The 24401-nt window shown below is 46.9% G+C and overlaps 1 protein-coding gene across 1 annotated transcript in view; it reads left to right on the forward strand.

The window, feature by feature from the left end:
• Positions 1-24401, forward strand: part of LOC137433730 (ubiquitin carboxyl-terminal hydrolase 37) — a 149500-nt gene that overhangs the window by 5015 nt on the left and 120084 nt on the right. Inside the window, 3 exon segments of the mRNA XM_078786177.1 lie at positions 454-621; positions 728-913; positions 17953-18115. Coding sequence (XP_078642303.1) covers positions 761-913; positions 17953-18115 — 316 coding nt within the window. The 5' untranslated portion in view covers positions 454-621; positions 728-760.

Genomic DNA, 24401 nt, shown 5'->3' on the forward strand with positions numbered 1-24401 from the left:
GCTCTCTCTCTCTCACACTCACCTTTCTCTCTCTCTCTCTCTCACACTCACCTTTCTCTCTCTCTCTCTCTCTCACACTCACCTTTCTCTCTCTCTCTCTCTCACACTCACCTTTCTCTCTTTGCACGTGGCGGAGGAGGAGTCTGGAGGGGTTGTAAGGAGGTGTCTGGAGGGGGTGGAAGGAGGAGTCTTGGGGTGGTGGGAGGAGGTGGAGGTGGAGGATGAGGTGGAGGTGGAGGGGTGGGGGAAGTGGAGAGGTGTAGGGGACCACCCTGTGTTGCCTGGTAACGCTGCGTACCTTTGCTGGTGTTAAATATAATAACAATATTAGAACACCAATTATGTGCTTTTACTGGGTTTTGAGGATATGGTGGACCTAAGTTGCGCTCTGTCCAGGCCACTTTCTAATCCTCGTTTTTTTGCCTTCATGTGCATGGTCGTTTCACTCAGTAGTTGCTGATTCGTCGCATCCCAACCCAACCCAACCCACCCTGTCGTGATCCGCTCTGTCATGACCTGACCCATCCTGCCATGTCATGACCCACCAATCATGACCCCAGACCTGCCGTGACCTGGCCAGCCTCGACCTTAACCCGTCCTGTCACTTCCCCACGTTCAGTGGTAAATTAATGTTGTTTTTTTCCATTTTCAATTGATTTTGTGTGATGAACTCTTTTGCATAATTCTTGTGTGTCACTGAGATTATTCCTCCATTTGTTTTTTCTAGATTTGGTTTTGGAGAAAAATGGATAAAACGGCGATGTCTTCTGCCAGAGTGACTGGAGAGATTCGGTTAACGATGAATTGTTCCACCTCGAAGTGGAAATGTGGATATTTGGAGGTGGTGGAGAAAAACAAGGAGTTTCTTCTTGTTGTTCATTACAAGTGTGGAACAATCACAAATACCTTTCAGGTAATGAATAGCATGATTAGAGGGGGTCATGTTAGGTGGCTAATCTCTCATCATCCCAAATTGGTTTGCGCTGTAGCTTAGTGGAGTGGAGGTTTGTGTTTGTGTTTGTGGTGGGAAATGAGTAGGTGAGACAGAGGCTGGGACCTCACATACTATGATTGATTGTTGTTGGACATTGAAGATCTCGCTCATCTTTTAATGAAGAGTTGGAAAGTTATTGCTTCCAACCTACACAAATTACAAATTTCTCCCCAGTTGAAACAGGCCTGAAAGCAGCCCATCTTGCATTCTTTTTATGAGCCAACTACCCTTCGTTTTGGGACATGGTTCAAGAGGTTGCAGGTTGTAAGGGAGAACCCTGAAGGTTGACCCCTTTGCAAACAATTCTGGCTACAGTGATTTAATCATTTTTATTAATATTGTTATGGCCATGGGTTTCGAGTGTACTACGAGGGGGAATCCCTAGTTCTCCTCAAACTTACCCGGACCAGAGGCTACCGAGTACAAATAACTTTGTACCACGGCAGGTCGCTCGCCAACCGCGAATGCCATTTGGTCCACCACACGGTTACATGGTTCTCTGTCTGGCCACCGATTACCTGTTCCACGTGGCTTTCCAATCCGTTGACGTGCCCTCGGCTATGCCAGATTGGAAAGGAACATCACCAAGGAATTTATTTATTTATAAAAATGGGGACAATTTATACAAAAATAAAGGGGGGGGGGGGGGGGGCGTGGAGGAATTCAAAGACTTTGATTTTCAGGGGAGGAGTAAGGGTGCACACAAAGCGAACAATGAGGGAAATGCAGATTCAAAATGTACAAGCGACCAAAACAATGGAGAGTGCAGTGATATTTACAAAGCAAAGGAAAGTGACGAGATGCAGACTTGATTCTATGCCTTACCTATTGGCTATACACAATACAGGGTACCCATCAGACCATCTGCGGAGGGAAAAAAGAACAAAAGCTAAAGTACGAGGGTCAATGGCTTCTCGCTTACCGGATGGAAGCAGACGTGCTTCCGTGATCCAAGCGCTAAAGGAGCGGGTCAAAATAAAGAATTGGTGTTGTGTCTAGGTGCGTTGAGTCGTAGAGTTGCTCGGTGTCGTGCGTGTCATGCATGAGGTGCAAGAGAATCTGCAAAGCTGCGTTATCAGTGGTGGTCACCCCAGCGGAGTCGGGCAGTGGCAATGCCATGAATTGTTGATGCCCTCTTTATTGATGGTGAGTCTGCGTTCAAGGGACAACGATAAATTACAAATAGCTGAGAAAAGAATGCATGAGATAAATTAGAACGGCACTCAGTAGAGAGCATACCTCCACCAGGCTGAACAGTTTGTTTTGTATCCCAATGATAGACCGGATCTAGATTCGGAGCTGAACTAAAATTTAATCGGCTTGTTCTGGTCACCGAACCAACTCGTCCTTAACTTTTTAAAATATCGTGTTATATATCGCTTTTCGCTTGATCTCTCAATGCTGACGAATCATTTAAAAATTAAATAACTCTCGTATCCGAATCCATATTCAGATCTTCACCAAAATCGAATCGATTAGTCCTTGTCACACACGCAACCGGTCCACCAAGTTTCGTCCAAATCCGTCCGTACCTATTTGAGATATCCTGCTCTGTATCGTTTTTTTGCCCTATCTCCCAATGGTGAAGAATCACTGAAAAAATTATAGTAGCCGGATCCGAATCCGGATCTTCATCAAAATCTAATCATTTCGTCCTTGTCACATACATTACATCTTTGCCAAATTTCGTCCAAATCAGTCCACAACTTTTTGAGATAGCTTGTTCACAAAAAGAAAGGGGTGAAAACACAACGCCCATCCACATTCAGTGGCAGAGGTAATAACCTGCTGTGTAAGAGTCAAAAATATATGTGAAAGAGTGGCTTTGCTTCCATCCTAACATGCGCCTGACTATGTACTCGCTCCGTCCGTCCCGATGTTTTGACTCCTGTCTCGACCCCGCCAACGCCAATGCCACCAATCGAGTCTCGATCGCCACTTATGAGGCGCCACAGGACAAGCACCGACCCCGAGCCAACGCAGGACCAAAGCCACGAACCGACGCGCCAAGGCCCTGCGCTGCGGCTCTTTTATAAACCCTTAGGGAGGGCAGGGTCTGAAAGTGGATCAACAATTGTACTGGCAAAATCCGGGATGCCGAATGGCGCGTCGCCATTTAGCCCCACCATTGCCAGATATTTGCAGCCGAATTCCTTCAGACGGGTCAGCTGCGTCACGGGACAGGGATTGAGCTTTGTGATTAACATGGTTGGGAGGGTTGACGACCTGTTCTCGGTGTGGGTTGACTCCTGGGAGCACATAATTGCAAAGACTGACGGTGTGATTAAATGTCCACAGGACGCTAATTGCCAATAAAAAAGACAGTACATGTCTGTTCTGCGTGTTTTTCTGCTGCCGCACTACTCTTCCCGCGCTAACAAACCATGACACGCGCCATGGTCGGGTAATGAATGGTCTGTACAATGTCTTAATGCAATGGAAATCAACGTGTGAATAAACGTAAGTGTAAAGAAAAATGTGTAATTATTGGTAAATGTTGTGTACTTATGGGATCGTGTAAAATAAGATTATGGGGAGGAGGGGGGGGGGGGGTGGGGGTTTGGGAATAGGGAGAGACGGGAAAGGGAAAGTGACCATTTGGTTCCGCAATTTGAAGCAGCTTTTGGCGCGATATGTAAATTAGTGCTGCGCCACACATGAACCTTGTATAGGATCTAAAATTAACACCCAGGAAATGGGGAAATAACATGTATGTAAATTATAGAACCCTGAATTAAAGTGTATGTAAATTATAATACCCTGAACAGACATGTATGTAAATTATGGAACCCTGAATTAACGTGTATGTAAATGATAGTACCCTGAATTAATGTGCATGTAAATTATAGAACCCTGAATTAAAGTGTATGTAAATTATAATACCCTGAATAGACATGTATGTAAATGATAATACCCTGAATTAACGTGTATGTAAATGATAGTACCCTGAATTAATGTGCATGTAAATTTTGGAACCCTGAATTAACGTGTATGTAAATTATAGAAACCTGAATTAACGTGCATGTAAATTATAGAACCCTGTATTAACGTATATGTAAATTATCGAACCGTGAATTGGCGTTCATGTAAATGATAGTACCCTGAATTAACGTGTTTGCTATATTACATGAAAGTTTCAGGTCAATCAATACATTGGTTCAAGAGATAGAAGCTTTTAAATATTTAAGTTCAATTTATTGCTGCCAAAGCATGTGACTTGACACAAATTCCAAAATACCATTTGAGCATCCCGTCATGGTGAACATGTGTGTCACGTTTCCACTCAATATCTTCAAAAATAATGGAGGAGATAGGTTTTTGAAGTTTATGCTTCAAAACATCATAACTCCTAAACCATGTGACCTATGATATCATGATCGGTGAACTTTTTGTTCGGCATGGTTATGTATGTGATCATGCATGCAAAGTTTGAGCTCGATCTGTTCAGCCGTTTTGAAAGAAAATGGGGTTTTTAGTGTTTTTCACGAAAAACAATATGGCGGCTGAAGCACGTGACATTTCACGTCAAATTTTTTTGATTTCTGAATTTATTTTTCCTTAGATCATGCACAAAAGATATATTGGTGGGATCAAGGGTTCTATTTGTCGAATTCTAACCTCGTAACGTTAGCACTTTTGGTTACCTCGATGAATATATTTTTGGTCCCAATGCAGAGTTCTTTAAAATGATCCATGATTCAATTTTTCCCATTGAGCCGTTTCGGAGATATAGAGTGGAAAAGCTGAAGGTTTTTCCAAGATGGCGCCCATACCATGTGGCCTATGACGTCATAATTAGCAGTAAACTAGAACAACACTCTTCGACGTCACGACTTCGACCGATATGCCTCCGCCCACATTATTACATCATTATAATAATTGTACCAAGTTTGATTTAAATCCATTCAGCTGTTCTCAAGTTATCACATTTCTACCTGACATGACCTCTTAACTTTGGCCTTTGACCTCAGAACCCCAAAATCTAATCTGTTAAGCTTTACATCATTACACTTATCTGTACCAATATTGAATTGGATCCCTTTAGCCGTTCTCAAGTTATAGACCGATTACAGACTTTGACCTTTGACCCCAAGATCTGATCAGTTAATCTTTACATCACTGTACATACCTGTACCAAGTTTGAATTATATTGTTACGTTTATAGGGGGTAGGTAATGGATTACATTAGCCAGGTAGGAGTGTATAGAATAGTGTGCTCCGAATGTCGCGATGAAGAAGAATAAACCCGCCATGTACCTAAGTAGGGATCCGTTAGACCGGATGTCATGTAAGAGTGTATCTTTGTCCCCATGACGAGGGGTGGGGTTATGGTACTTAGTTGGGGATTAATGGTAAATCCCCTGTATGTAAACTGCCTCTGTGATTTCTCCATTGTTTGTTATGACACACACCACACCCACCATGCACTCCACACCTAAAAAATAACACCAAATAAAAGTACCCGGAACCAGGACATTCAACTACCGCTGGCACCATCGGCCACCACAGCACAAAGGCCGGCATGTGGCCGTGAGGCCACGCCCCGGAGAATGATTGGTCAGGATGGCCATATCGTGATGAGATGGCACTCGCTTCTAGGAACGTGCGCGGACGTCATCGGGTGACGTAAGAGCCCGGGTGTCCCCGACAGGTGTCCCCAACATTTTCTCTCTTGCGTTGGGGGCCGTCATCACGAGCTGTCGAAGTTATACCTTTAGCGGCAGGGACATTGAAAGTGAACGGTCACAGATACGACTCTTGCGTTGGGGCCGTCATCACGAGCAGTGAAAGTTATACCTCTTGCGCTGGGTTTGATTGTGAAGCTGGGTTTGATTGTGAACGGTCACACTTCCCTGTCGCCTTTGGTACTGCTGCTCTTTGTGTCCCGAGTTGATGTGAAGGGTCGCATTTATTTCCACTCTTGGTCCCGGCATAACGAACAGTTCGTATCCCTCCACTTGTGCTGGGTCCTCGTTGTGTGCGGTAGGAGTTCGGGCTCGTTCTTGGTGGTGGCATTCGCACACTACACTCTATTCCTGACTTTGTGGATGTAATTGTGTGCGGACTCATCCTGTCCTTGGTTTGTTGGTGCTGACTTTGTGATGGCTGGGGGCGGCTGAGAGACTTCGGAGCGCTGCGGGACGAGGGTGGCCCTGCTCGTTTCACGTTTAAGGTTGGCGGGGGAACGGACTTCGCACCAGGGCGTGTGTTTCCCGCGCGGGGACGCAGGACCTTCGACGGCCCCGGACGGTCACGGACGCCAGGCGGCGTGCAGGCAAACACACCTCACAAACACTATGCATTCTTTTCACATTTATTTTATCATCCCCTTGTGTTGTATACGAGTCTGTATGGGGGTGCTCCATTTAGGAATCTCAGTTTTACTGTGCATTCTTTTGTTGTCAGCATTTTTCATTAAACCTGGTATTGTTGCATTTCAATTCCTCTCCCTGTCCCGGTTATCTGTCGGTGATTCAGAAAACCACCCATGCCTTGTCAGTAAGCCTAGTTACTCTCCACTACTCCTCGCGCGTAGTTTAATTTATTTTTCATTGAGCGGTTTTGGAGAAAATCATGTCCAATTTTTTTCCTTTAATCAAATATTGCTGCCACACCATGTGACCTTATACAGTCATGGCTAGCAATAACATATTCTGCATGGGGAGTCTTTCCTATGTTTAAAGTTTCGTATCGATTGCTCAAGTGGTTGCAGAGAAAACATTTTTTTAAAGCAAAATGGAGCAATGCGACTGTCACCAATATGCCTCCGCGTAGTCCCTGCGCGTAGCAATGTGTCGATGCTCTCGTTCACTGTCCTAAAAATACACGAGTTTGATTTAAATCCTTTCAGCCGTTTTGAAGTATCCCATTTTTACCAGACACGACAGGCAAAAACAGATCCTTGCAACTACAGACCAATCAGCCTGCTCCCAATTATCAGCAAAGTCATGGAATCCATCATTGCTTCGGATATGAAATCTTTCCTCTTCTCCAATGGCTTGATCTCTGATCATCAATTTGGTTTCAGACCAGGTCACTCTACTCTGGACATGCTGCTTCTGCTGTCTCAACAATGGATGGAGGTCCTCAATGCCAAACAGGAAATCAGAGCTGTCTCCCTTGACGTATCACGGGCCTTTGATACGGTCTGGCACCCAGCTCTGCTCACCAAACTCTCCTCCTATGGTATCCATGGAAATCTCCATGCATGGCTTGCGGACTTCCTCTCTGGTCGTAGTCAACGTGTGGCCCTGAATGGATTTCTCTCATCTCCCCTTCCTGTTCAGGCTGGAGTTCCCCAAGGAAGTGTGCTGGGCCCTGTGCTTTTTCTGGTCTTTATCAATGATCTCTCTGACTCTCTGGAAAATCCTCTCTATCTCTTTGCTGATGACTCCACTCTCTGCCGCTCCATTCCTCTTCCCTCAGATAGGCAGTCTGCAGCCTCCTCACTCTCTGAAGACCTGGACAAAATCACAGACTGGTCAAACAAGTGGAACATGTCTTTCAATCCTGCCAAATCTCACTCTCTTACTATGTCTCTCCGAAAAGATCGACTGGACAACCCTCCCATCTACTTTCTCAACAATCCTCTCCAAGAAGTTCTGTCACTCAAGCTTTTGGGTCTCACTATCTGCCATGATCTTTCTTGGGAAAACCACATTTCCAAGCTGGCCTCCAAAGCCAGTCGCCGACTGGGCATCCTCCGTCGTGCGAAGTCCTTCCTCGGCACACCTGAGCTCCTCACCACATACAAGGCTTTCATCCGCAGCTCAATGGAATACTGTTCTCCCCTATGGGCTGGTGCTCCTGCCTCACACCTGGCTCGGCTTCACGCTGTTGAATCCAAAGCTTTCAAAATCATTGGAATCTCCCGCGATGAAGCTATCTCTGAGGGCCTTTCACTCACTCACCGCAGGCAGGTAGGTGGTCTTTCTGTCTTCTACCGACTCCTCTCCGGCCTTGCTCCCCCAGCTCTCTCCGTGCTCTGTCCCCCAAATATTCCTACAGGTCGCACAAGATCTGCCAGCAACCCTCTGATGGTTAAACTCTGCCGAAATCTCGGCTCGCTGCTCACCTTCACTCTTTCATTCCTCTTTTCTCCCGCCTGTGGAACAAACTCCCACACTCCCTTCAATCCCTCTCCTCCCTCCAGGTCTTTAAAACAGCTGTTCACCACCATCTCTTATCTTCCCCCATCCATAACCTTGATCTTTTCTACCCCCACTAATTCACCCCAGATCCACCTTGTTTGAAATTCCAACTTATTTCCTGGAAATCCTGGCAGTGTCCATATGTTTATACCTCTCCCACCCCCCCCCCCCTTCACATGCCTCCCCCCCTTCACATGCCTCCCCCCTTCACATGCCTCCCCCCCAAAGCCCTCTCCCTCCCACAGATCTCTCCATGTCTCCATGTCTCTCGGTCCCTGCTCTCAAATGTTGTGTTTGTGTCCTTCCCCCTCTCTCCCCATCTTGTCTACCGCTCCCGATGTTATTTGTTTTATGTGTCTGTTTGTCTTTCTGTGTGATTAATTTTCGCTCTTTCACGAGCCTCGATCTTGTATACAAAAAAAGAAGAAAAAAAAAAAAAAATGAAGTATAGTCGTGGCCAAAAATATTGGCATCCTTGCACTTTTTTCAAATAATGCACCATTTCTTCCAGAAAATTGTTGAAATTAAAAAAATATTTTGATATCCACGTGTTTCTTTGGCTTGCAGTGGAACAAAACAAAAAAAAAAGCTTTTAAAAATACTAAATCTAAGCTTATTTCGTACAGAAATCCAAAAAATGGCCTGGACAATATTATTGGCACCTTTTAGAAGTTGTGAGAATTAATTAGATTTCAAGCAGGTGATTCTCCTTTACTTTGGAATATAACTCACCTGTAGTGAGTTGCAGGTGCCTGCAATATAAAAATCACTCACTCAACCAGTTTGAAAAGAGAAAAGGAGTCATTCTGCTGTTTTGTGTCACTGTGTGTACCGCAATGAGCATGGTGAAAAGAAAGAAAACTAGAGAATTGTCTGAGGAGGTCAGACACAAGATTGTAACCAAGCATGGACAATCAAGGCTACAAGTCCATCTCCAGAGACCGTGATGTTCCTGTGTCCGCTGCACGCAATGTTATCAGGAAGTTTAAGGCCCATGGCACTAGCCAACCTCCCTGGATGTGGCCGCAAGAGAAAACTTTATCGAAGATTGCAGCGAAGGATTGTTTGAATGGTGGAAAAAGCACTTCGATCAACAACCAAACAGATTCAATCTGACCTTCGCACACAAGGTACGACAGTTTAAACTTGGACCATCCGTCATCAACTCAATGAAAGGGGGGGGGGGGGGGTCTATGGTAGGAGACCCAGGAGGACCCCACTGTTGAGAGACAGAGACACAGAGAGAGACACACACACAGAGACACACACACACAGAGACACACACACACAGAGAGAGACACACAGAGAGAGAGACACACACAGAGAGAGACACACACAGAGAGAGACACACACAGAGACACACGCAGAGAGAGACACACGCCGAGAGAGACACACGCAGAGAGAGACACACACACAGAGAGAGACACACACAGAGAGAGACACACACAGAGAGAGACACACGCAGAGAGAGACACACACACAGAGAGAGACACACACAGAGAGAGACACACACAGAGAGAGACACACACAGAGAGAGACACACACAGAGAGAGACACACACAGAGAGAGACGCACACAGAGAGAGACGCACACAGAGAGAGACGCACACAGAGAGAGACGCACACAGAGAGAGAGACGCACACAGAGAGAGAGACGCACACAGAGAGAGAGACGCACACAGAGAGAGAGACGCACACAGAGAGAGAGACGCACACAGAGAGAGAGACGCACACAGAGAGAGAGACGCACACAGAGAGAGAGACGCACACAGAGAGAGAGACGCACACAGAGAGAGAGACGCACACAGAGAGAGAGACGCACACAGAGAGAGAGACGCACACAGAGAGAGAGACGCACACAGAGAGAGAGACGCACACAGAGAGAGAGACGCACACAGAGAGAGAGACGCACACAGAGAGAGAGACGCACACAGAGAGAGAGACGCACACAGAGAGAGAGACGCACACAGAGAGAGAGACGCACACAGAGAGAGAGACGCACACAGAGAGAGAGACGCACACAGAGAGAGAGACGCACACACAGAGAGAGAGACGCACACACAGAGAGAGAGACGCACACACAGAGAGAGAGACGCACACACAGAGAGAGAGACAGACGCACACACAGAGATAGAGAGAGACGCACACAGAGATAGAGAGAGACGCACACAGAGAGAGAGAGACGCACACAGAGAGAGAGAGACGCACACAGAGAGAGAGAGACGCACACAGAGAGAGAGAGACGCACACAGAGAGAGAGAGACGCACACAGAGAGAGAGAGACGCACACAGAGAGAGAGAGACGCACACAGAGAGAGAGAGACGCACACAGAGAGAGAGAGACGCACACAGAGAGAGAGAGACGCACACAGAGAGAGAGAGACGCACACAGAGAGAGAGAGACGCACACAGAGAGAGAGAGACGCACACAGAGAGAGAGAGACGCACACAGAGAGAGAGAGACGCACACAGAGAGAGAGAGACGCACACAGAGAGAGAGAGACGCACACAGAGAGAGAGAGACGCACACAGAGAGAGAGAGACGCACACAGAGAGAGAGAGACGCACACAGAGAGAGAGAGACGCACACAGAGAGAGAGAGACGCACACAGACAGAGAGAGAGAGACGCACACAGAGAGAGAGAGACGCACACAGAGAGAGAGAGACGCACACAGAGAGAGAGAGACGCACACAGAGAGAGAGAGACGCACACAGAGAGAGAGAGACGCACACAGAGAGAGAGAGACGCACACAGAGAGAGAGAGACGCACACAGAGAGAGAGAGACGCACACAGAGAGAGAGAGACGCACACAGAGAGAGAGAGACGCACACAGAGAGAGAGAGACGCACACAGAGAGAGAGAGACGCACACAGAGAGAGAGAGACGCACACAGAGAGAGAGAGACGCACACAGAGAGAGAGAGACGCACACAGAGAGAGAGAGACGCACACAGAGAGAGAGACGCACACAGAGAGAGAGAGACGCACACAGAGAGAGAGAGACGCACACAGAGAGAGAGAGACGCACACAGAGAGAGAGAGACGCACACAGAGAGAGAGAGACGCACACAGAGAGAGAGAGACGCACACAGAGAGAGAGAGACGCACACAGAGAGAGAGAGACGCACACAGAGAGAGAGAGACGCACACAGAGAGAGAGAGACGCACACAGAGAGAGAGAGACGCACACAGAGAGAGAGAGACGCACACAGAGAGAGAGAGACGCACACAGAGAGAGAGAGACGCACACAGAGAGAGAGAGACGCACACAGAGAGAGAGAGACGCACACAGAGAGAGAGAGACGCACACAGAGAGAGAGAGACGCACACAGAGAGAGAGAGACGCACACAGAGAGAGAGAGACGCACACAGAGAGAGAGAGACGCACACAGAGAGAGAGAGACGCACACAGAGAGAGAGAGACGCACACAGAGAGAGAGAGACGCACACAGAGAGAGAGAGACGCACACAGAGAGAGAGAGACGCACACAGAGAGAGAGAGACGCACACAGAGAGAGAGAGACGCACACAGAGAGAGAGAGACGCACACAGAGAGAGAGAGACGCACACAGAGAGAGAGAGACGCACACAGAGAGAGAGAGACGCACACAGAGAGAGAGAGACGCACACAGAGAGAGAGAGACGCACACAGAGAGAGAGAGACGCACACAGAGAGAGAGAGACGCACACAGAGAGAGAGAGACGCACACAGAGAGAGAGAGACGCACACAGAGAGAGAGAGACGCACACAGAGAGAGAGAGACGCACACAGAGAGAGAGAGACGCACACAGAGAGAGAGAGACGCACACAGAGAGAGAGAGACGCACACAGAGAGAGAGAGACGCACACAGAGAGAGAGAGACGCACACAGAGAGAGAGAGACGCACACAGAGAGAGAGAGACGCACACAGAGAGAGAGAGACGCACACAGAGAGAGAGAGACGCACACAGAGAGAGAGAGACGCACACAGAGAGAGAGAGACGCACACAGAGAGAGAGAGACGCACACAGAGAGAGAGAGACGCACACAGAGAGAGAGAGACGCACACAGAGAGAGAGAGACGCACACAGAGAGAGAGAGACGCACACAGAGAGAGAGAGACGCACACAGAGAGAGAGAGACGCACACAGAGAGAGAGAGACGCACACAGAGAGAGAGAGACGCACACAGAGAGAGAGAGACGCACACAGAGAGAGAGAGACGCACACAGAGAGAGAGAGACGCACACAGAGAGAGAGAGACGCACACAGAGAGAGAGAGACGCACACAGAGAGAGAGAGACGCACACAGAGAGAGAGAGACGCACACAGAGAGAGAGAGACGCACACAGAGAGAGAGAGACGCACACAGAGAGAGAGAGACGCACACAGAGAGAGAGAGACGCACACAGAGAGAGAGAGACGCACACAGAGAGAGAGAGACGCACACAGAGAGAGAGAGACGCACACAGAGAGAGAGAGACGCACACAGAGAGAGAGAGACGCACACAGAGAGAGAGAGACGCACACAGAGAGAGAGAGACGCACACAGAGAGAGAGAGACGCACACAGAGAGAGAGAGACGCACACAGAGAGAGAGAGACGCACACAGAGAGAGAGAGACGCACACAGAGAGAGAGAGACGCACACAGAGAGAGAGAGACGCACACAGAGAGAGAGAGACGCACACAGAGAGAGAGAGACGCACACAGAGAGAGAGAGACGCACACAGAGAGAGAGAGACGCACACAGAGAGAGAGAGACGCACACAGAGAGAGAGAGACGCACACAGAGAGAGAGAGACGCACACAGAGAGAGAGAGACGCACACAGAGAGAGAGAGACGCACACAGAGAGAGAGAGACGCACACAGAGAGAGAGAGACGCACACAGAGAGAGAGAGACGCACACAGAGAGAGAGAGACGCACACAGAGAGAGAGAGACGCACACAGAGAGAGAGAGACGCACACAGAGAGAGAGAGACGCACACAGAGAGAGAGAGAGACGCACACAGAGAGAGAGAGAGACGCACACAGAGAGAGAGAGAGACGCACACAGAGAGAGAGAGACGCACACAGAGAGAGAGAGACGCACACAGAGAGAGAGAGACGCACACAGAGAGAGAGAGACGCACACAGAGAGAGAGAGACGCACACAGAGAGAGAGAGACGCACACAGAGAGAGAGAGACGCACACAGAGAGAGAGAGACGCACACAGAGAGAGAGAGACGCACACAGAGAGAGAGAGACGCACACAGAGAGAGAGAGACGCACACAGAGAGAGAGAGACGCACACAGAGAGAGAGAGACGCACACAGAGAGAGAGAGACGCACACAGAGAGAGAGAGACGCACACAGAGAGAGAGAGACGCACACAGAGAGAGAGAGACGCACACAGAGAGAGAGAGACGCACACAGAGAGAGAGAGACGCACACAGAGAGAGAGAGACGCACACAGAGAGAGAGAGACGCACACAGAGAGAGAGAGACGCACACAGAGAGAGAGAGACGCACACAGAGAGAGAGAGACGCACACAGAGAGAGAGAGACGCACACAGAGAGAGAGAGACGCACACAGAGAGAGAGAGACGCACACAGAGAGAGAGAGACGCACACAGAGAGAGAGAGACGCACACAGAGAGAGAGAGACGCACACAGAGAGAGAGAGACGCACACAGAGAGAGAGAGAGACGCACACAGAGAGAGAGAGAGACGCACACAGAGAGAGAGAGAGACGCACACAGAGAGAGAGAGACGCACACAGAGAGAGAGAGACGCACACAGAGAGAGAGAGACGCACACAGAGAGAGAGAGACGCACACAGAGAGAGAGAGACGCACACAGAGAGAGAGAGACGCACACAGAGAGAGAGAGACGCACACAGAGAGAGAGAGACGCACACAGAGAGAGAGAGACGCACACAGAGAGAGAGAGACGCACACAGAGAGAGAGAGACGCACACAGAGAGAGAGAGACGCACACAGAGAGAGAGAGACGCACACAGAGAGAGAGAGACGCACACAGAGAGAGAGAGACGCACACAGAGAGAGAGAGACGCACACAGAGAGAGAGAGACGCACACAGAGAGAGAGAGACGCACACAGAGAGAGAGAGACGCACACAGAGAGAGAGAGACGCACACAGAGAGAGAGAGACGCACACAGAGAGAGAGAGACGCACACAGAGAGAGAGAGACGCACACAGAGAGAGAGACGCACACAGAGAGAGAGAGACGCACACAGAGAGAGAGAGAGACGCACACAGAGAGAGAGAGAGACGCACACAGAGAGAGAGAGAGACGCACACAGAGAGAGAGAGAGACGCACACAGAGAGAGAGAGAGACGCACACAGAGAGAGAGAGAGACGCACACAGAGAGAGAGAGAGACGCACACAGAGAGAGAGAGAGACGCACACAGAGAGAGAGAGAGACGCACACAGAGAGAGAGAGAGACGCACACAGAGAGAGAGAGAGACGCACACAGAGAGAGAGAGAGACGCACACAGAGAGAGAGAGAGACGCACACAGAGAGAGAGAGAGACGCACACAGAGAGAGAGAGAGACGCACACAGAGAGAGAGAGAGACGCACACAGAGAGAGAGAGAGACGCACACAGAGAGAGAGAGAGACGCACACAGAGAGAGAGAGAGACGCACACAGAGAGAGAGAGAGACGCACACAGAGAGAGAGAGAGACGCACACAGAGAGAGAGAGAGACGCACACAGAGAGAGAGAGAGACGCACACAGAGAGAGAGAGAGACGCACACAGAGAGAGAGAGAGACGCACACAGAGAGAGAGAGAGACGCACACAGAGAGAGAGAGAGAGACGCACACAGAGAGAGAGAGAGACGCACACAGAGAGAGAGAGAGACGCACACACAGAGAGAGAGAGAGACGCACACAGAGAGAGAGAGAGACGCACACAGAGAGAGAGAGAGACGCACACAGAGAGAGAGAGAGACGCACACAGAGAGAGAGAGAGACGCACACAGAGAGAGAGAGAGACGCACACAGAGAGAGAGAGAGACGCACACAGAGAGAGAGAGAGACGCACACAGAGAGAGAGAGAGACGCACACAGAGAGAGAGAGAGACGCACACAGAGAGAGAGAGAGACGCACACAGAGAGAGAGAGAGACGCACACAGAGAGAGAGAGAGACGCACACACACAGAGAGAGAGAGAGACGCACACACACAGAGAGAGAGAGAGACGCACACACACAGAGAGAGAGAGAGACGCACACACACAGAGAGAGAGAGAGACGCACACACACAGAGAGAGAGAGAGACGCACACACACAGAGAGAGAGAGAGACGCACACACACAGAGAGAGAGAGAGACGCACACACACAGAGAGAGAGAGAGACGCACACACACAGAGAGAGAGAGAGACGCACACACACAGAGAGAGAGAGAGACGCACACACACAGAGAGAGAGAGAGACGCACACACACAGAGAGAGAGAGAGACGCACACAGAGAGAGAGAGAGAGACGCACACAGAGAGAGAGAGAGACGCACACAGAGAGAGAGAGAGACGCACACAGAGAGAGAGAGAGACGCACACAGAGAGAGAGAGAGACGCACACAGAGAGAGAGAGACACACACAGAGAGAGAGAGACGAGACACACACAGAGAGAGACAAGAAAGCCCGACTGGAGTTTGCCAAAACACACCTGAACTAGAACGCCACTCAGTAGAGCGCAAACTCCCGCCATGGGTTTAGTTGGAATAATACGTTTTGTTTAACATCCCCTCTCCCCAAAACAATAAATGAAAAAGAAAGTAGGCCCTAACTGTCAGAGAATTAATTTTGATATATCTCGGAATTAGAGGAGAAAAACATCATTTAAGAATAAGAATAAAAGCTTTAATGCAGTAAAACAGAAAAAATCTTTCCCAAAAAAAATTCCAAAAAAAATTCCTGGATCCGGAATAATATCCTGAGCTTCACCAAAAACTATTCAATTCTTCCTTATCCCAAGGGCAATCATCCCACCAACTTTCATCCAAATCCGTTCAGAACTTTTCCAGATATATTGTTCACACACACACACGGACGGACACGATCGAATGCATTACTCCCTGGCGGGAGTAATAAACCTGATAATCGCAGAGCCAGAACCAGAATTATTTATTTGGTCTGGGAAGCCCATGCGAGGTTTCTTCTTCTTCAGCCTCTCACGACCCTGGGTGAATATGCGATCTTTTAAAAAAAAGTTTGAATTTTGCCAAATCTGTTTTATTTGTTTGTTAATATAACTCAGCCATTGACAAATCTGGAACTAAGTCTTTATAAGTTCATCAAATACTGAGACCGTGAATGACATTCGCTGAGCTAAATGTTGATATCTCTTATGAGGTAAAAAAAGAAAATAAATAAAAAACAGTTTTAAAGCATTATACGTATCAAACGATACATTCTATGAAACGGGGAAACCTAATACACACTTTGGTGGTTTTAAAATGACAGAATATGTCTTTATTAGAAAGAAAAAAAAATGAACATTGAAGACGACGCTGCTAACAAAATACACCGCTCTAACGCATAACCACGAGTTTAAACTACATTTACAACAAATATGAAAACTATTTTCATATCACAATGTTAAATATAGAATATATAGAAGATAATGTTAAAAAAAAATGAACCCTATCTTCCAATGGTAAAAAAATCCTTCAAAAAAATTCCTGGATCGGGAATAATATCCCGAGCTTCATCAAAAACTAATCAATTCTTCCTTATCCCAAGGGCAATCATCCCACCAACTTTCATCCAAATCCGTTCAGAACATTTCCAGAAATGTTGTTCAGACACACACACACACACACGCACACGCACACACAAGTGAATGCATTACTCCCTGGCGGGAGTAACAAGCAAAATCTTTCTGGGAGAATGTGCTGTGGACAGATGAGACCAAATTAAAGCTTTTTGGTAAAGCACATCATCTCTATGTTTATAGAGAACAAAATGAAGTCTTAAAATAAAAGAACACCTCACCTACAGTCAAACATAGATGGGGTTCAGTGATGTTTTGGGGTTGCTGTGCTGCCTCTGGCACTGGGTGCCTTGAATGTGTGCATGGCATCATGAAATCAGAAGATTACCAAGGTATTTTGGAGCACAATGTTCAACCCAGTGTCAGAAAGCTGGGTCTCCGTCGAAGGTCATTGGTCTTGCAGCAGGACAATGACCCCAACACACACTTCAAAAAGCACCCAGGAATGGTTCAAGACAAAATGCTGGATTGTTCTGAAGTGGCCAGAAATGAGTCCAGATGTAAATCCCATTGAACACCTGTGGGGAGATCTGAAAACAGCAGTTGGGGGAAGGCTTCAAATCTGGGAGAACTGGAGCAGTTTGCACAAGAATTGTGGAGACCAAATACTGTACTTGTCAATTTCAACTATTTTTTTGGAGAAAATAGCGAGTTATTTGAAAAAAGTGCAAGGGTGCCAACATTTTTGGCCACGACTGTAAGTGACTTGTGAGACTTGAAAATCAGTCTTGTGACGACTCATAAAACGTTACCTGAGACTTGGAGAAAAAAACCCCAAAAGCAAATGTTGTTCCAGCTCTGTTGTTTTATGAGCACACTATCGAAAAAGATGCTTTGGGGTCTTTGGGTGCACATTTTAGTACCTTGTGTGATTTTCTTGATACTCAGTAGTTGAAAGTTGAAAGATAATAATGGTTCCATTGTGGGTCTATCACTGCTGTTGTCCGTTACATTTAGTTTGCTGTGAGTTTCACATAATTGCAAAGTATTTTGAGTTGTTGAGTTTTTGCAAATTTCGATTCTCTTTCTGACCCCACAGCTGAACGAGATATTGAAGGTGAATTGCATGCCCCAGGTTCCCAGGAACGTGGGCCGGCTCACGTTAACTTTTAAGAACAGTGTCGTGGCAGTGCAGCAAGCTTCTCTGAAGGAGGCCCAACATTTCAAGCAGTTATTGGATGGCTTTCAGAAACGTCCCAAAGGTTGGTTCTTTGGGTTGTTGTTGCTCAACGTTTGTAAGCATGACTAGTCCGATGGTAAATGCCTCCCGGTCAATTTGAAAGTCCTATTTCCTTCCCAGGGTGTATCGGTATAACCTTGACCAAATTTAGGCCAACAGTGATGAGTCTATATTATAATATGCCAAAGGACGACGAGGGAGAGGGAGAGGGGGGGGGGGGGGGGGGGTCAATTTTGGAGCTAAAGGCTTTTTCCCCAACGGCCCCAGCCACGGGTGCCCCCCCCACCCCACCCTTAGTCAAACGTGGGCTGTCGTCTGATAGTGCAAACCATTCTTCAATCCCCCCAACCCATCATCACTATCATCTTCAACATCCAGATTGCCAAGAGTGCCAAATTTGGTTCTCCGGGTCTTCACACCTAGTCGGTGTGCTGAGCAACAGTGTAGAATGTCATAGCAAACTTTGCTTCTCCGGGTGGGAGGGTGTCCAATCTTCTCTTCTTTGTTTTTCTTCTTTTCTTTTTATATATAACAAGTACAAAAAGTTTTAATTAAAACAAAAGCCGCGTCGATGTTACACAATGCCGAGATGCAGCTGTGCCTATAACGTCGATGTTATAGGCACAGGACATTCCTATTGATTCGATTACTTGATGTTATTTTTGTGCAAAGTGAAAATATATCTCGGCAATTTCCCGTGTGTGGCGACGAATTTTTAATATATCTCAGCATTTTCCCGTCTGTTATTTCAGGCGGTGTATGACTGACCATGCCGCGATTTAAAAAAAATATATCTCGGCAATTTCCCGTATGTGGCGACACGTGAACGAACCTATGCTCCTCTCTCCACATTATTGTGACGACGTATAAATTAAATATTTCATCGTGACGATTGTCATCAAATGGACGAATTTTTAATATATCTCGGCATTTTCCCGTCTGTTATTTCGGGCGGTGTATGACTGACCATGCCGCGATTTAAACAAAATATATATATCTCGGCATTTTCCCGTCTGTTATTTCGGGCGGTGTATGACTGACCATGCCGCGATTTAAACAAAATATATCTCAATGGACTTGAAGTTACAGGCCTTTGAGAATTCATTTTGTTCTATAAAGGGCAACTTTCATCGGATTTTCTTCCCGTTTTTTTTCAACCGAGTCTAAAACTATGTTAGCGACTGAAAAATGAAATGATATATCGAATTTGATTTGAAAGAAAATTGTGTGAGAGAGCAAGACACCACGGGCCTACAAAACAGGCCTCAAAGCTATGCGAGTTAATATAATGGTGGATATTTGTTTATATGAAGCCTCTCCCACAATGGGTGGAGCTATGGTTCCCAGAATGGGTGGAGCTTTGAGGTTTTGTCTTCTCTGCAAGAAGAAGAAGAAGAAGAAGAAGAAGAAGAAGAACAACAAGAACAACAGCAGAGGGCACTCGATGAGCAGCGTCTGCGACGCGGCTAATAATGAACAAAGTACGCTCCATGGATATAACATGTATGTATGTGAAAAAATAAGAACAAGAAACTTTACCCCACCGTGTTTGGGAATCATTTGGACTACATCACTGTGTGGTCTGTGGAGGTTGCCGTTGTTTCTGATGTTAACTGACAGCTTGAACACGACAATATATCATTGTGAGTTTGCTTGTTCGTGTTATCTGAAACCCTGGCTCGTGATGCAGTGAACTCGGACCATTTGTGTTTGTCCATCGTTTCCAAATGTCCTTGAAATTCATGTAAATGTACATCGATTCATTTTGTACTCTTATCTTTGTCCTGCATGTTGTATAGATATGCAAAAGCTCCTCCACTGGCTCTTAGTGACCTGTCCACCCATCTTTTGCACAGGTGATTCTGATTTTGGACAGGACAAATTTTATTAAGACAGCTGGTGTCCGGGCATGAAATTTGGCAGAAATAAGCGAAAGCGCAATCGTTATTTTATTTGTGCCCAGGTCATATCGCTCAATTAGATACTGCTCTAATTAACAGCGGGTGTGTAAATGCTTAGTTTGTGACTTGTCTTGTATGTCTGCCTGATACAAATTAGTATTAATGACGTCATCGCCTCAAACATCATATGATTAGGAATTTTGTATGTTAAATATGCAATGCGATTACTTCCTGTGGGTAATCCTAGTGTTGGCTTCATGGTTAAGTTGGCTGGCTTAAGATCATAGGATTTTGGGTTTGAGCCACTGTCGTGCCCTTAAATAACACGGTGGGTTGACTCAGCCTGTCATCCTTCAGAGGTCGTCCAAAAAAAAAAAAAATTAATGTCATGATTGTACGTTGTATTAATGTTTATTCACGTCAATGAATTCACCACCACCACGTAAATCATGACAACCATACGTTGTCATGATTTACACCAATCATAATAGAAACAATTATTTTGCACAAATTTATTTGTATTTGTTGTGATATTACATTTTTATAAGCAATTTTGGTTGAAGATTTAGGTTGAAAAAAATAAAAATTCAAAAAAGAACCCCCAGCACATGCATATCGGAGGGGTAGGTGCAGACTGGAAGTTTGGGACAATTACACTTCACCACCACGTAATTAAAAACATCTCGCCACCACGTGATTAAAAACACCTCGCCACCACGTGATTAAAAACGCCTCACCACCACGTAATTCAAAACACCTCGCCACCACGTAATTAAAAACACCTCGCCACCACGTAATTAAAAACCCCTCACCACCACGTAATTCAAAACACCTCGCCACCACGTAATTCAAAACACCTCGCCACCACGTAATTAAAAACACCTCGCCACCACGTAATTAAAAACACCTCGCCACCACGTAATTAAAAACACCTCGCCACCACGTAATTAAAAACATCTCGCCACCACGTGATTAAAAACACCTCACCACCACGTGATTAAAAACACCTCACCACCACGTGATTAAAAACACCTCGCCACCACGTAATTAAAAACATCTCGCCACCACGTGATTAAAAACACCTCGCCACCACGTAATTAAAAACACCTCGCCACCACGTAATTAAAAACACCTCGCCACCACGTGATTAAAAACACCTCACCACCATGTAATTAAAAACATCTCGCCACCATGTGATTAAAAACACCTCGCCACCACGTGATTAAAAACGCCTCACCACCACGTAATTCAAAACACCTCGCCACCACGTAATTCAAAACACCTCGCCACCACGTAATTAAAAACGCCTCACCACCACGTAATTAAAAACGCCTCGCCACCACGTAATTCAAAACACCTCGCCACCACGTAATTAAAAACACCTCGCCACCGCGTAATTAAAAACACCTCGCCACCACGTAATTAAAAACATCTCGCCACCACGTGATTAAAAACACCTTGCAACCACGTGATTAAAAACACCTCGCCACCACGTGATTAAAAACACCTCGCCACCACGTGATTAAAAACACCTCGCCACCACGTGATTAAAAACACCTCGCCACCACGTGATTAAAAACACCTCGCCACCACGTAATTAAAAACACCTCGCCACCACGTAATTAAAAACACCTCGCCACCACGTAATTAAAAACGCCTCACCACCACGTTATTAAAAACGCCTCACCACCACGTAATTCAAAACACCATCACCGCGTAATTCAAAACGCCTTACCACCACGTAATTCAAAACGCCTGACCACCACGTAATTCAAAACACCTCACCACCACGTAATTCAAAACGCCTCACCACCACGTAATTCAAAACTCCTCACCACGACGTAATTCAAAACTCCTCACCACGGCGTAATTCAAAACACCTCACCACGACGTAATTCAAAACACCTCACCACCACGTAATTCAAAACACCTCACCACCACGTAATTCAAAACGCCTCACCACCACGTAATTCAAAACACCTCATCACCGTGTAATTCAAAACGCCTCCACCACATAATTCAAAACGCCTTACCACCACGTAATTCAAAACGCCTCACCACCACGTAATTCAAAACGCCTGACCACCACGTAATTCAAAACACCTCACCACCACGTAATTCAAAACGCCTCACCACCACGTAATTCAAAACGCCTCACCACCACGTAATTCAAAACGCCTCACCACCACGTAATTCAAAACGCCTCACCACCACGTAATTCAAAACACCTCACCACCACGTAATTCAAAACACCTCATCACCGCGTAATTCAAAACACCTCACCACCACGTAATTCAAAACACCTCACCACCAAGTAATTCAAAACACCTCATCACCGCGTAATTCAAAACGCCTCCACCACATAATTCAAAACGCCTTACCACCACGTAATTCAAAACACCTCACCACCACGTAATTCAAAACGCCTGACCACCACGTAATTCAAAACATCTCACCACCACGTAATTCAAAACGCCTCACCACCACGCAATTCAAAACGCCTCACCACCACGTAATTCAAAACACCTCATCACCGCGTAATTCAAAACGCCTTACCACCACGTAATTCAAAACACCTCACCACCACGTAATTCAAAACGCCTGACATTACGTAATTAAAAACACCTCATCACCACGTAATTCAAAACGCCTGACCACCACATAATTCAAAACGCCTCACCACCACGTAATTAAAAACGCCTCACAGCTACGTTATTAAAAACGCTTCACAACCACAGAACACAGAAGTTTGAGGGAGTCATTCAGTGACAACACAGACGCTGCCCAGATATGGAGATATATAGGATAGATGGCTATACCTGAGTTGCTGTTTTGTCATGGTTTACACCAATCATAATACAAACAATTATATTGCACAAATGTATTTGTAATATATGTGATATTACGTCTTATAAACAATTGAAGTTAAAGATTTAAGTTGGGGCAAAAAAAAATTCAAAATGTTTCAAAAATAATACCCTTAGGACATTCACACGGGAGAGGTAGGTGCATACCAGAAGTGAGTAGTTTGAGGAAGTAGTTCAGTGACAACACAACACAGACACTGCACAGATATACATATTATACATATACATATATATATATATATACACATACATTACGTTTGTAAGGGTAGCCAATGAAATACCTTAGTAGCCAATGAAATACCCAAGTAGATTGTATAGGGTAGTGTGCTCCGACTGTCGCAAAGAAGAAGAAACCTTCCTGTAACTAAGTAGGGCCGGATGTCGTGTTAGTGTGTTTGTCTCCATGCGAGGGGTGGAGTTATGCTAATTGGTTAGGGTATAAGGGTAGACTCCGTAGCCTGGTGTTGGCTTAGCGGTTAGGGTGCTGGCTTGGGATCTGAGGATCCTGAGTTCGAATCCCGGTCGATCGCTGAATTAACACCAGGGGGGTTGACTCAGCCTGTCATCCTTCCGAGGTCGGCAAATTGAGTACCAGCTTGCTGGGATGAATGATCCCGGTGTGTACCCTGGTTTAGAATAGGTGCACCGTATCCCTGCGCATCGTAAGAGGCGACGAAGGGTTGGCGTCAGGAAGGGCATCCGGCCATAAAAACATTGCCTCAAACAGGGAACCATGATTGTCATGGGGCCCGCAAGGCTAACCCCCGCTCTAGCGGGGAAAAATGGCCTTAAAACGACCATTCATTCATTCATATAAGGGTAGGCCCCCTTTGTGTAGTTGCCTCTGTGGTTTCCCCTTTGTTCCGTATGACATTTGCAACACCAGCCATGCGATCAGCGCTTAAATAAATTAAAGCGATCACCGACTGGAACCGGCCAATCTACCACTACGACACCACCCAGCGATGGACGCGAAGAGGGCCGTGAGGCCATGCTCCGAAGGACGATTGACCATGAAACGATGGGGTGAGCGGGTGGCGCTCGGTTGTTGGAGCACGCGTGACGTCAGAGAGAGAGAGAGAGCATTCTTGCACCAGGGACAAAAAGGACACGTCCCGCCATTTTCTCTCTCTCTCTTGCCCTGGGTATGATTGTGGGTGGACGCGCTGTTCTCTCTCTCTCTGTTCCTGGTTTGGTCGTAGGAAGACGCATTTTATTATCTCTCTCCTGGTCCGGGCTTCGTCGCGAGCAGACGTATTACCCTCTCACTGTTCCTGGCTGGTGGAAGCGGACGCATCCTTTCCTCTTCTTGGTGCTGGCTTCGTCACGGCTGTGCTTGGTGCCGTGTGCGCCTGAAAGGAACGTTGGGGCTCGGTGCAGCCGAGCAGGAAGGACGTGGGAGGAGCTCGGGCCTGTTCTCTTCGCTTCTTGTCGGCGGCTGGCTGTGAATGCGACTTTGCGCCAACACGTGTTTTCCCGCGCAGGGACGCGGGACCGTTGACGACCCCGGATGGTCAAGGGCGCCAGAGGTGAGTACCAG

Source organism: Myxine glutinosa, chromosome 10, assembly GCF_964187855.1.
Source record: "Myxine glutinosa chromosome 10, kmMyxGlut1.1, whole genome shotgun sequence".
NCBI lineage: Eukaryota > Metazoa > Chordata > Myxini > Myxiniformes > Myxinidae > Myxine > Myxine glutinosa.